Source organism: Wasmannia auropunctata, unplaced genomic scaffold (genome assembly GCF_000956235.1).
Source record: "Wasmannia auropunctata unplaced genomic scaffold, wasmannia.A_1.0 LD334185.1, whole genome shotgun sequence".
Taxonomy (NCBI): Eukaryota; Metazoa; Arthropoda; class Insecta; order Hymenoptera; family Formicidae; genus Wasmannia; species Wasmannia auropunctata.
In genome coordinates this window covers 30547-45640 of record NW_012028705.1, presented here as the reverse complement: position 1 = coordinate 45640, position 15094 = coordinate 30547, and the positions used below count along the sequence as shown (strand labels likewise).

At 40.9% G+C, this 15094-nt stretch overlaps 1 protein-coding gene across 2 annotated transcripts in view; it reads left to right on the top strand.

The window, feature by feature from the left end:
- Positions 1-15094, top strand: part of LOC105459531 (POU domain, class 2, transcription factor 1-like) — a 118724-nt gene that overhangs the window by 81461 nt on the left and 22169 nt on the right. For both annotated transcript variants that reach the window (XM_011705651.1, XM_011705650.1), the window contains exon 4: positions 10255-10311. In XM_011705651.1, the coding sequence (XP_011703953.1) occupies positions 10255-10311 (57 nt within the window). The remainder of the gene's footprint in view (positions 1-10254; positions 10312-15094) is intronic.

Below are 15094 nucleotides of genomic sequence, written 5' to 3'. Positions count from 1 at the left end.
TTACTTTTATCGCGATTCGTCATGGTACGCGCGGCTTTTCCTGAATTAAAGGCTTTCAGAAACAGGTATTTTTCCGGAGTTTTCTTAATTACTCATATCTCTCGTTCCTCGCTACGTGCCTTGTCACAACGTATTTCGATTACATTAAAAACAGTGAGAGATACATCATAGCTTTTTACATAATGCCGTCATTCATGGAATTCCGTTTTTCCGAAGTCGCAAAGGCCGAGTCGTACTCACGAGCTTTCGCGGCCAACGCCAGGAACGCTCTCGGTCGGCGGCTATAATGTATGGTGCGGATTAGCGCAGGCTCTCTTATTGTTTTCCACTCTTGCGGAGGAGAGCGAATACTCCTCCGCGCCGCTACCCCAACCTACCCTACCCTACTCCGTGTTTCCGACCACCCCCGAAGGAACCATCTCCAGCGTGCTACGCCCACGCTCGCCCTTAGTTATAACTTAATTACAAGAAAAGCTGCTCGCAGAACGCCGGCGGAACCTCCGGCTCGAAGCGATATATATTAGATTTTCTGTCATTAGAAACTTCTTGCCCCGGGAAATTATATCCCGGTTCGGGGATGGGGATGGTGGTGAGGAATAGACGAGGCGCGCGGGTGGAAGAGGGAAAGACTGGTGAGAGAAACGACGGCGGGATATTCGATTTCTTTTGTTGCCGCGTGGGAGACGAGGCGGGGTGGCGAGCTTCCGCGCGCGCGGACTTCCGGTCGATAGAACAATTAACGGCCGAGACACAAGGCTCTTCTGGATCGGAAACTTCGAGATATCTCAGTGCCTACGCGAGAGATATAGAAGTGCTCGAGCGAGTTATGAGCACCAGCTTTGAAAATCAATGACGTACAAAAGGCTTTTGTTTGTAAGAGATATCTAATTATTATTTATTTGTTACATTTACTTACACATGATTGGATTGAAGATCACGCGAAACTGATTCGCGCCATTCGTTCTTTTTTCCCTTTAAGTTAAACCATTTATTAAGATTAGAGTAAAATAAATGGCTGAATACAATCTATTCTAATTTCTAACAAGTCATGATAGAGAATAAAGAAAAGCTACAACTCGCGGCGACTGAAGACATCCGAAGTATGCAAATATATAATTCTAGTAACTATCAGCCAGGGATGATTAACGAAGAAATTAAATCAATTATTTTATATTTCAAATTTATTAATTTATACTATGTTGCGCAAAGCAAATGCAAATGAATTTTCATACGAAAGGAGACAGGGGGGCTTAAAATTCTTTATTCCCGAGAACTGGCGCCAGAGTGAGTATCTGGCGGATCAAAGGGGAACGGCGATACTGGCCGATACCGCGTGGCGACGCGACGATATTCAAGATGTTAATTGCCGACAAACCTCTCTAATTACCGCGTAATTATGAGCAGCAGCGTGCGCGAGAGAGACTTGTATACGCACACAGGATCTCCCGCATGTCGCGCTTAATTGTCAGGACTACACGGGGGTTATCCCTCGCGCCGCCGCGCCGCGCCGGCGCGGCTCGGCTATTGCGCCAATTAAGGCGAATTTCTGTCGCTATTATTTTTTAATGGTTTATACACGCGCCCCGCGCGCACCTTTGCATTCGATGAATATTTCATTCGCGCGAACGGTCTGCTTAATCGATACGAGCGGCTATTAATTAAAACCGATCAGCCGAACAGATCGGTTTGATGAGCTCGCGATATGCACAGTGCCGCTGTACAGCGGATCTCGATGAAATGCGGAATACTTGATGGTGATTAGTAATTTTAACGACGATGGCAACGATAAAAATAACGGAAATAACGGAAACATCATTTTATCCTGTATTGATATAAAATATATCGATCATGCTACAGTTAATGGAGAGTATAAACGTTCATATTGTCGTCCTAATGTAACTATAAACTAATGTTTTTGAATGAGGAAACATGAAATCTTCCTGAAAAAAAGGCAGAATATGTAGACAAAGTATCTTAATGCATGCGGCATCAGACTTTCGATATTATACGCCGCAAGATCTAATTTAAAGCTCGTTAATCACAATCTGTCACAATTCACGGCGATTTACAGCTGCTATCAGAATACCGTGACGCGTCGAATTTCCTTCATGACGAGGATTAGCCACGTAAGTGTGTAATCTCGGGAAACTTGTTATCGTTTTTATCACATCGTTAAAGACGATTTACTCATGCTTCCAATTATTTAAATATCCATTACAGCATAATGTACTATAATTGGAATTACAGACGTCTGACAATTGTAATATTAGAAAATTTAACTACTAATATAATTAAGCAAAATTTTCCATCTCGTAAATGAATCAACCTCAGTATCGATCTTTCGTTTGAACGAAATTCTCACCATGAGATGCTTCGAATACCTCGCCGTCCTTGTCGTTGAACACCTCGCTCCCAGGCAAGGAGTTTCTGTGCGGAATAAGTCGGCTCCATTACTTCGCCGCGTGAAGCACTTTTCTTCCCCCTTCTCCTTCCGCGGATACAGTCCGTGCTTTCCCCCTCGAGTCCATGGAAAACCACCCCCACGGGCGACATGTTGGTATATGCGTCTCTGTTAATGGCTCCTCGTTCTCTAGCGTACGTGCAAAGAAATGGGCGCGGCACGGACATGTCTGTGCACTATCACGGTAATTCGAACGAAAGGACGGTAATATACATGTGAAGTAGAATGCCGTGCGAATCGATTGTTGCCAGAATTTTTCGTGAAAAATCTCATCAGGACCAACGGAAGTGACTTGAGCCTATATGAAATGCTAATTCTAACAGTATTGATCAACGGAATATTAACCTTAATCAGAAACTCAATTATATCTAATAATAATTCTATTACCGATTGCTTTGTTTCCGACTCGCGAGTGCACCATCCTCGTTGGAACACGAGATTGTGAGATTGCGAGATTGCGAGAAGACGACACGCTTGGAAGACCGGCTCGAGGGATGAAGCGCAATAAAAAGGGGTCGGGAATCCTTTATGCATTCGAGGTGTGGCACGCGACACCCCAACCCTTCTAAGTCGCGATAGACTCATCAATTTCAAATCATTTCTCTCCCGCGCGAGAGCGCATCCTCCTCTCTCTTTCTCCCATACGCGTCTCGTTTACTCGCGATACCCCGATAGTTGTTACGCACCGCCGTCCATCATCTACCAAGGGCGCGAGTGCACCGCCCTTTTTGCCCCCTGCTAACTTCCCCCCTTTTTCATGTTACTAACAATCCGACGAACGGCAATTATTTCGGAATCTATCAGTTCCTCTGCAGAATTAAATTGAAGAACGATTATCGCATGGCCGATGATTGATCGAGTATATGCATCTGCTGCGGCTATTTTAAGCACAATTATATATTACGCAATAGCAAATATTATGAGACGTAAGAACATAACGTATTACGTCTATGATTGCCCGCACTGAATCATTGGCATGCGTGTTAGATCGATCCGCTGGTGATGCTGAAAAAATCGACGGGCACATTATCTGGACAACAAGCTGTGCATTGTCAAACGCCGTCAGATTTAGAGACGAGCCGTCGATTCGTTCAGATGTACCCCAACCCGCTCTGTGTAAATGTTTTTTTTTTCGTTGGTGTTATAATCTTAATAAAGAGAGAGTTTCTTCCAAGCGAGAATGTCTCATTTATTTCCACGGGCTCGGGAGCCCGCGGACGCGAAAGGAAGAACGTGAAACCGAGCGTTTTGTGTTACGGGCATAATATTTTATATTAACCTATATACATCGTGTCATGTAATTATGTAATCAATAATGATACATTTGTAATCTGATTGTATAATTACGAATACTTGTGTTAATTTAGTCTTGAGAAGTGGAGAAGTGTGCTCGGTGCACGCGATGCCTGCGCATTTGATGTTTCATGGAATTCAAGACGCACGAATATTAGACGACGGATATCTCACGGATCATTGACGCAAATTCTTGGAAAAAGAGTAATCGGTTACTTTATGCCAGAAGATTATCGTTGTTATGCACAAAACGCTCGTGGGTAGACCGCTCGACCGCGTTACAGCAGATGAGGAATAAGAAAAAAAGAGGGAGAAGAAAGTACTGTTGTCCGTTTCGCGGAAGCGTGATTGACCAATGCATTTACGTTTCTTACGGTTCGGTTGTATCGTAATTTGCAGGTGTTAACGATATTTTTTTATTGCTTCCTTACATGATTATTACATTATATTGAGTTATTGTATTATATACAGGTTAATGCACATGCTATAAACAAATGCAGATAGCATTTATTCTGCATTGCGTACATTATTTATTATTGTAGACATATTTAGTTCAATTAGGAAAGAAAAATTTTCATTTTTGCATCAAATTTCAAAGTGGGTTACATGTATATTAACGTGTAAAGCATTTAATGCATACAATAGCTAAAATTTAGAAAATTATGATATATTAGTATGTTTCCAGAAATAAATTTCTATAGTATTATTTGAATTTTAAACTATACTCTTTATATTTGAAAATACTTTTAAGGTGTAACCGCGTACAAAAGACATCAGCACTAAAGTGTCTTGCATAACTACGCTCGTTTTTAACGGCTTCTACTTTCGACTTACCGAGATATCATTAAATGTGCGTTCTGAAAGCGTCCAGCCGCCGAGGGGGGACGCAAAAGGAAAAGAGAGATAGAGATAGAAAGAGAAAGAGCGACGTTCCAACCCTTCCGCCCGGGTGGAGCAACTCTCATAATAAGAGAGAAGGTTCGCAACCACCACCACCGCCACCCCCGCCGGTCTCGGTCGGCGGGGGTTCGTTGGACAAGGCGGTCGCCATGGAAACGGAAGATCAAGTGGGTTACCAGCGTGGCTCGCCGGCGGGGTGCGACGCGGGGGTGGCTGTGTGCCGGGGTGGGTTGATTTCTTCATAACGGCCGCCATTATCGCGCCCTCCGACCGTGCCTCTCGCTTCCTCATTATGTCCCGGGGCGGAGAGGAATATTCTTGTTTCAAAAATAATCGCCGCCGACCAGCTCGCGAATGGCGCCGTTTGTAATTGGAAAAAGTCTCGGCTCGCGTACACGAACTTCCTTCTCCTTCGCCGCCCCTCCGACTCTCCCTCTCTCCCACTCTCACCCCCTTTTTCCGCGACGTTTCTCAGCCGGTTTCTTTTCTCTTCCGCCCGGAAAGTTTCGAATTTAAAGTCCCACCTAACCCGCGGATTTTTCCGGTACGCGCGTAAAACCTGTTCTCGTGATTCTTTCGACGTGTGTGTATGTCTGTGCCCGGGTATTATGGAAGTTGATAGTTATGTAATCGCGTTTTTGCGAACTGCTGCGCGAGGCCTTTTCGAGCGGTAGGCATTTCCAAGGTTTTTTCTCCTTTCTTCCGACATTGTAGATACTTCACTGTCCGCGAAATTCGATCTTTAAAAATGTTTTCCAATCACAGCGTATTTTTCCGTGCCGATGCATACTTTCGTGTTAAGAATACTCGCAGTCGGATCTTCCTCTCCAATAACGACGCTGAATTGAAGATTTTGAGGTCACAAGCGGGCACCATATCGTCCAATCAGCTTCCGGCGCGAATGTTTCGCCGCGATTTCTCATCACTATTCACGCGCGCTGCAGGACGGCGTATGATTTTCCGTGGTGGTCCGGGTATATGGGCACCAGCCGTTGGTGTTGGTCGGTCGACCGGAACGTGGTTTCCATATCGGTTATCGGCGTCGGGGTGGCGGTGCATACATATCGTCCGAGCGCGGGTTCTCAAAAATTGATGAGAGGGCTGGATCGCCGCCACGCGAAAACTAGATGTATCCAGGTGCCGCATCTCGTATTCATGGTGGTTCGCGTGGCGGAGTAAAGGCGGGCAGAGCCAGTGAACCGAGGAAAAAAAAATGGAAAAATCAAGTGCACAGGCAGATCATCGTAAGGACACCGTGAAAAATCGAGTCACTAACAACATGGCATTCTCTTTACCACGGAGATAATTGCTGACGATTCTTCTTTCGTTGCTTTGCGCGCGTCACGATATATAACAACGCGGCACGAGAATACACTTGCAATAATTCACACGATCCATCGGGTAAAGCTGGACCGATTAAAGACATAGAGAAGCATTTATTTGGGGCATTTATTTAGAGCATTTTGAATGATATTTTGTACTTGATGCGCTGCGAGAGGCACACATAACAGAATTTCAATGAATATTACGTACAGAATGTACAAATGCATGTTATCGCTATTAGAGAATTTTCTTTAAACGTACACATCATCGTTTCGATGTTCACGTATATTAAGAAATTTAAATTCTTTAAGTCGATACAAGTCTAGAACAGTTCTTTAAGTCAATATAAGTATAGAATGTATGTATAAATATTAACGTTATGAATCATTAGAGAAGTATTGAACTGATAAGTTAACGTATCATAAGTTGACGTATGATCATTACATCGGCATGTACATGTAATGTACATATATGTAATATAAAGAACTTTGAACTTTAAAAGTGAGTAATTTATTAATATACTAAGAACTTTGAATCTCAAACAAATAAATAATTTATTAGTACAAACATACGTAATAGACTTAATTCAAATAAATTTGTATTCTAGTCCATTTTATTTTAAAGATCGATATATCGGTTACAATATATGGCCATACGTGACGAGATTGGCGTAGTCGTGCACAGCGTCCCTGTCGGAAAGCCGCGTCCATTAAAGCGAGGGGCCGGAGTGCGGTTAAACTACCGCAAAGCACCGAAATGTCAGCATTAATATTGCAACCGCCTGCTGGCGGTCGCTTCTATGCTTATTATACTTATTGTATCGTGCTATCGAGCTTAAATATTAAAATCTCGTTTCCGTCCATGGCACGTATATACCTACGTGGACATGTAGGATTGATCGAGTTTTATGAATTAATCGATTATAACCGAAGAAATACCTCGGGATCTTATATCGACGGATTATTCAACTTCGGCAAAGTCGTATCGAAATGATCTGAAAATTTAGAAATTATTTTTAATCGAACTCTCTCAAATCTCGATTCAATTTGCTTAAATTTGTATTAATAAGTAAGCTCATCGGCGCTCATCTTTGCATGAATTATTCATTGTTCATTAATGGCGCAATCTAATTGATCGCGTTAAAGGAAAGGAAAGAGGTCGATTCATTCAATCGATAACCGGCCTTTGGCGGAACGAGATTGTAATAGCGAGATAATAGCGGTCTCGACACGCTTCCGTCTTCGCGGTCGTATGTACGTCGAGCGCCTGACGAGTGGGCATCTGTCCGCGCATTCAAGTATCGGCACAGGTGTCACGTGTACATATATATATACGTTAAGTGGGGCTACCAATGGATGTGCGCTTCATATAGGGAGATATATAAACCTGCCCTTTATGAATACCAAGGTGTATCCGGGACGGTAGCCGCAAACACGCGATTCTGGCTGGTGCGGACGTGTCGAATTAATAAGTGAAAAAGTGAGGGCCGACAACACCGTGACTTCAGAATTGATGTCTGGAAATCTCGACCGACAACGCAAATGGTTATGTGCATCGGAATTGATCATATGATATGCAAGCGAAGAAACGGAAAGAAAGAAACGGAATTACTTTATTTGTTTAACAATAATGTATGCCTATTCGGTCATGGCGGACCTTGGTGCGTATAATAATGATATTTTTCGTGTGAATTTTCCAGTACATTTTCCAGTACATGGCAGTATATAAATTTTCTAAACAAATGTGTATGGGTGTAATACAACAGTTAATAGGAACTTTATAATTACGCGAAAAGTGAAGCACCTGTAGAGTGTTAATGTTAATGTGGGTTAATGTTAGTGTGGATTAGAGTGTTAGTGTTAACTAGTATATGTATATTAGAATAATGCTCCTATATTTAGAATAAAATATTATAGAATAATGCTATACTATATTTTTACATATTTCTAGTGCTGCATGTGAAAGATTGTTACATCGAAGAATTCATCAGAAGATGAAGATTAACGTATTAAGAATTTATCAGTTACCATTCGATTCTCAATGTTACGAAGATTACAGACTGGCTCGAGATCGGTCTTACAACGTGAAAAATTATCGTTGATTAATAGATGAACACTACGCGTAATTTTTATCTAACGGCATGGTAGGAAACAGGGAAGAAAAGAGAAGCGGCAGTAGGGTCATAGTCGTTCGCGTGATATGTGCAACAGGGCAAAAAGTGCATGTGCAAACCGTAACTTCTTTACGGCCCTCCGGAGAGCCGTCGAACGACGAAGGTGCATCGTATTTATCCACGTTCATTCCTATTTAAAGGAATGGGTGGGCGTCCTTTCGACAGCCGGTATTTCATTTTGATAAATCGTCGCGCTCGCTGATGTCTACCATTAAACGAGAATTTTGCGCGGCTTCTGTATAAAAGAGTTACGCGAACGCGAATAGACTCTGTCTTGATAAACACTAAAATATGTTGAAAAACTTATATCTTTCTAGATTTTTATACGCCGACAGAGCTCATGAAAATTAATGCGCATAATTACGATTGATAGGATTAAACGCGCGGTTGTCGCTTGTGGAAGGATCTTGTCATCGATGTTCGCCAATATCGGTCAAACAATCGATCGAACGTTCCCCGCTACTGATGAATTATGCATCGCATCTTCCCTCTTGCGGTTCTTTTTTTTCTACAAAACTATAAGAAAGATTGCCCCGAGCATTATTACACGCGTGCATGAGAGAAGCTCGAGCTCCGTCTTATAAGGCCGCTCTTTATATTTAATGTAAACTGCGTACTAGTTTCTAGGAGCAGTCCTTCACTCCTTCGCTCTCGATAATGAAAACGGTCTCGTTAACGAACTCGCATTGTTTATCTTATGTCGACCTGGATATCTTAAATGATGTATAAATCGTCGATCGAGCGATGTTTATATATTCCTAAGGAATATATAAACATAATTTAAAACGGAGCGAAGGAAATACTTCTAATTGTTATATTAATTATGCGCGCATCTTAAAGAACGAAGGGAAAGCATATTAAATGGAAACGTAAATGCATATTATACCGATCAATATTAAAATTGATTATATAATGAATAATTCACTGATCTTTCAGTAAGATGATCCAAATAACGAGAGACAAGATTGTGAAATCTTTCTTATCTCTTTTATTTCTACGTGCTAACGTGTGCAGTCGTTACTCCCGCTACTATTTTCCACATAGCGAACGCGTATATCCGCCCATATTTGTGGCGGGTTATCCGGCGAGAGCATGTATTGAAATGTCGTCGTTGCGGGCAAATAAGACGGAGAAAAGGAAAGGTGGGATTATCTGAATACAGTCGTTTCAGGGGTGAGTTGCGACCCCCCAGGGGGTAGTAGGTGGTCGCCCCTGGGGTCTGCCGGACCCCCACGAACTCGTCCCTCTCACCGTGTGACGGACGGTGGTCATCCTCGCGCCGAATTACCACCATCTTCCCTTTCTCGTTCTCCTTGGAGAAGGGTCCGTCAAATAGATTATTTGAATATCGATCGATCGCATTTGCGGCGGGATAACGGCGCTTCGCGTCGCCCTATTTTCGGGAAATTGCGGCGGCTCGCGACTCCCTGCCATGCGTCACGATGATCGCTCGCATTTTAGCATAATTCGGCCCGCAGCTTGATTGATAAATGCGACATATTCTGATGCTATCTCGACCAATTCAGCTGTCTTGAACCCCCGGTTTTAATCAGGACAGATGTGGGTTTCCGCCGAGTGAAACTGTGTGCGTGACACGGCCGTCGGACATTGAACAGCATTGAGAGACAATATTTAACAGAGTTAGAAAAAAATAAATTTAACATAAACGTTTTACATAATTTGAACATTAGCCCAAGTTTAATCTTTCTTATTAATTTCATCAAAACAACGAATGCTATAAAAAAATATATTATTGAATCTATCTGAATATTAGAGTTTTTATCAATGATTATTTCTTGTATCATCTTATGTATCTTATGTATATTTTAATATAAAATTAATGAAGACGAGACAGCTTGCAAATATAAATCAATGTCTTCGTCTTTGTTATTTCTTTACGGATGCTCGCCGTTATCCGCAAGGAGTAGAATATAAGTAACCTTAATGTAATTAAGATAGAACTATAAAGCTTGCCGATTCGATCGAAACAAAAAGTACTTGGTATTGTGCATGTTCGGTATCTCTTACGGAAAACGAATGATTTTCCCGATCGGTTTATAGTACGGCATCACTAACGAGGACCCGGTTGCGCTTTTTGTTTCAGGTAGCGACGCGCTCGGCCGAATCGATAAGGAGCCAACCTCGCCGGAATCCGTACAAGGTAAGTTTGCAGCGTTTCATCGCTTGCTTGTCGTTCTTGATACGATTAATGCACGATGCCGTTTAATCTTCATTTACGATGGACATAAATTTCGGGACTGAAATAATACAGCAATGGAATGATGCGTGCAAAAAAGTACGCTGTGTCGTGATAATGAACCCGCATCGCCAGTTTTTGAACTTTTATCTGAAATGCTATCATAATCAACAATGTCACTTGAGCCGTCAATCCTAATCGGATTTCAATTATGGAATAATAAGATTTTGTTTAGATCTGTTCATATAATTTTAATTCATGAAATCTAAAACTCTCTTTTATAGATATGTGAGGAAACAGATTTTTGAAAGGAATATTATTTGATTGTAATATTTGTAACGTCTGTGATATTAAAATAATAAAAAATTTATAAAATAAAATATAGGAAAGATAACTTTAAAATATAAAAGCAATATCCATGAAGTGGGTGTTATTAACAGCATCTCGAGTTTCTGCATCTGCGAACGGTTCATAATTCGGAGATGTCGGCTAATTTTTTTCCACGTAAAATATGTCATAAAACCAATTATGTTTGGCAAGTGCCGCCTACCCGGCTCTGCAGCAGTTTATCATTTGCCTCGAGGAATTCTTTCGCGGCGCATAACCGGCTTTTTAACTTTGGGGAACTATTCGTGTGCATCCATTGCGAGATTTTTCGTCAGGATCATAAAAGAATCACTAAGAAATATCTAAAAACCCTTTTCGGACGTTCGACTGAATCGTCGATGATTTTCACAAAAATTCAGAATCCTTTTCAGGACCCTTTTACGGTTTTGACGAAGCGGAACGATTTATAGACGCGTTCGAAGTGCTAAAATTGCAAATGGCAACTTGTCTCACGCAACACCCACTAAACATAATAAAAAGAGAAGTATCGAGCGCGCGTGTAATTTCTAATGTTATTATTATATCGTGGGAAAGTTTCGGTTAGAGCTGCGTGACCATTGTGTCAGCAAATAGAAATTAGAGAGAAGCAATCGGGCATATTATATATTCTGTAATTTGTCTGTTAATTCCATAGCATCGGAAACTTATACAGATGACTCCTTTTTTTCAGTTATAGCAAATTTACATTTTAAAAAATTTATATATTCTATTATAAAACGCACACATTTCACGTGAGTATAAAAGTACTAAATCGCAGTTAGTATAATATAAATGCACTGTTATAATCTAAAAAAACGATCAGTCCTTCAGATTCTTGCGTGTTTGGCAAAACAAACTTTTATATAATAGATCTAATAAGGAGAATCATTAATTCCATGAACGTGCGTTTCGAGAACGACGGGGCAAACTCGAAGGGTGTCACGCGTCACGAGATCTGACATGGCGTGTATCGTTGTTCGCAGAAAGCGCGATAATGAGGGAGATGACAGAACGTAACAAATGCCGCCAAACGGCTGCATCTGCAAAACTGAGAAACTCATTTGATGTGCGTAATAACGCAATCCTACGAATATGCTTATAATTATCAGTACATGGCGGTCGCAATATCTTTTTTTATAGCTGCCAATATTAATCTGTTATTACATTTAAAAATAATATTGACAGAAGTATTATATATTGTTCTTAAGAACAATATCATATTTTATGTGCTACATATTTGTACATTATAACTAATTTATATTATTTATTAAGACTAGTTACTACATCGTTGACAAAATATTTCATGCAAAAATTAACATCAGTTGCTGGCTATTTTTCATAAAGTTTTGTTTATAATGTACAAAAGATCAAGAAAAAATAAACCGACAAAAAATGAAAGCTAAACACGATCACAGATTCTATAATGAAAACTTTACGGCCGGTATTCATAAGTTGGTTCTTACATTTAAGATCGTCTCAAGTACAATTTTAAAATATCATAACCAAATCAGAACTGTATTAGTATCTCAAGACTTTACTTAAGACGGTCTTGAAATAAGAACGAACTATGAATACCAGCCTTAATTTTAAGCTAACATCCTTGCACAATGATCTAAACCATATGCCTCTCTAAACAGTGAGTGTGAACTTGTCACCAGTCAATAACGTTCGGGCAACAAAAGACGAGCTGATACATCTAGGTCAGTAATGTGTTAATTATGAGAGAAACGAAGTATGTGACTGTCAAAAAAAACATGATTCTCGAGTCGAAACTCGAAGTCGTCGATGGACGACGCCAAGAGACGATCCTCGCGTAAAATAAAACGGGCGAATGGACAGAAACTAACAAAGGTGTAGAGTTAGCTGACAAAAAATTCGCAGTTGGACCGGCCTCTCGGAAATGCCGAACCGGTCGTAAACAGGGGCTCGCGCCCCTCCGCGAACGTAGCTCCTCGTAGAAGTATCACAACGAAAAGAGAGCGGACAAGTCGAACGAAAAAAGAAAAAAAAAGAGAGATGATCGGTAAATAGAAGCGAGGTACGAAGGGGCGAGGACGGAGATCCGATAGGACCTGGCCGCCTGAGAGCGAGCGGGATAGGGTGAAGGACACCGTCGCCGACCTGTGTTTTACTTTATAGCATTTAGTCCGTTGTTTGTCTTATTGCTATTAGCCTCCGTCAATTAGTAATTGCATTTTTAATGCCGATTCCGTGAATCGGGTCCACCGGCTCGACGCGGCGAACAGCGCGGGGGCCCCCAACCTTCGCGAGCGGGCCCGGGCGAGCGGCTTAGTGGGGAGAAACCGTATTCTCTCCTTGTGTCGGTCGGTAGGCACCGGTCGCTGCAGTCAGGAGGGGGGCATGTCATTAGGAGTCATTAATATCGCGGACCTCTGTAATTTGACACACTTCCGATCGCCTAGCGCCACTACCACCACCGCCGCCACCCGCTCCATTTTTCTCCTTTACCTCCGCATCTTCCGAACGCATTTCGCGACCGTTCGCCCCGCGGCCACCACATCGACTCCTCCTTGTCTTCTTTTTTGCGCTTCCCTGCGAATCACCATGTCAGGAACGATGAAACTGCCGACGAAACGTCGTACGTACCGCGGCATTTATTATTCGTGTCATTTCGCGATAGTCAGTGGCTCTCATGAAAGAAATAATTGTACGTCCGTCTTCGATTTTGTCAAATTTTGAAGAGATATCCGGGAGAATGTAAAATAAATCATACGCACTCGGAACGTAATTTTTAATACGATTCATTACGATTCTTCAAATCTAGCCTGAGATGAATTTGAGTCTAACTTATATACCGGTAAAACCAAACTTGTATAACAACGTTTTGATTACGGAAAAGTTTTATAGTCACTATTATAAATTCCTTAACAAATGAGTGATACGTCAATGTTAATTTAAAAAATGATTTGTCGCTCACTCGATTATCGATGGTGGATCATTCATGCGAATACTGCGCTTTATACTGAGGCGCAATTATCTCTTATTAAGCCGTCAAAGCGAGTCGAGGCACAGTGCTCGAAGCCGATACGTGTCCGATTACGAAATCGTACTCGAGCGGATGCAACCGCTTAGTAATGCAACCGCGATTAATATGATCCGCGGATGCTAATCGAGATTCTAATCATTTATTCTCGCATCGTACCTGCACACCTGTTCGACCGATATGGCTAGACCAGGGATTCTTTTAACGCGAACTTCTCCGAGATCTTTCGAGCGGTCACGTTACTCATCATACTTTCTAATTCGCCAGCATGAGCTTTTTATTTTCATAACGAAATGATGTCAGCTGCCATTAATTACAAGTCAAAGAAGTCACAGACGCTAACGTCGCTTTGATCTGTGAAATCAAAGAGAGAGCAAACCGTCACAATACTTATTTCATTCGGTTAATTAGTTGTGAACGTCTAACGATGTCGCCTCTTGCGAATAGTAAAAAAATTGAATTTTTCAGTTTTTAAATATTCTTTTATGCTATAATGATTTTGTTTCGATTGCATCAAAAACTTTATAAAAATTGATATATACATAAATATATATAGTATCAATTATTAATACGCGTTAAATACTAATAATTGTTTCTCACAAATAAGTCGATATTACAGTTATTGTTTTCAAGTTCCGTAACTAAAAACGGTCGATCGAAAGGTCAGTAGCTTTAACGTTTGGGAAGGATCACCTTTGCGTTCGCGTCTTGACTCAAAGCAAACGACGAAGTTCGATGACAATGGAAATCCTGAAGGGAAGGATCGACTTCGCTTGGCATGCAAACGATTCTTACGATAAACTCGTCTGTTCAGTCATGCGGGCACAAACGATAGTACGTCTTCTTGGTGACTTTGTTATTCAAATCGTTCGGCCGAAGCGACCGTGGAAAATCGCTTTTGAATGTCAAAACACTTTTCCAACTTCCCCGAAGGAAGTTCTATTCTTCACACCTTATGGTTCAAAACGTGGACCAATTGTCACGTCGGTCACGTATTAATGGCAAAAATCTGATTTTTAGTTGTCTGTAACTTCTCATTTTTCTCTTTTGTTTTTTATTTTTCTCTCTTGTTCTTTATTTGTAAATTTTACTTTTAAAAACATATCAACATTTAACAATCTTATAATTACAAATTAATTATTAAAAAATGATAATTTTTATTAGTTTTATTGATATTTTTTATAAGATTTCTTAATTTTTTCCTTAAGATAAAATTAAGTTATCAGACATTTCACTTTAAAGCTTACGGCTACATTTTTATTTTGCTATTCATAATAATAATCAATGAATTAAGAATAAGTTTGATAAATCGAACTGATAATTACTAAAATGTACTTCTATTGTTTAAAGAAAAACAAATGTTTGATGCTGAAAAAC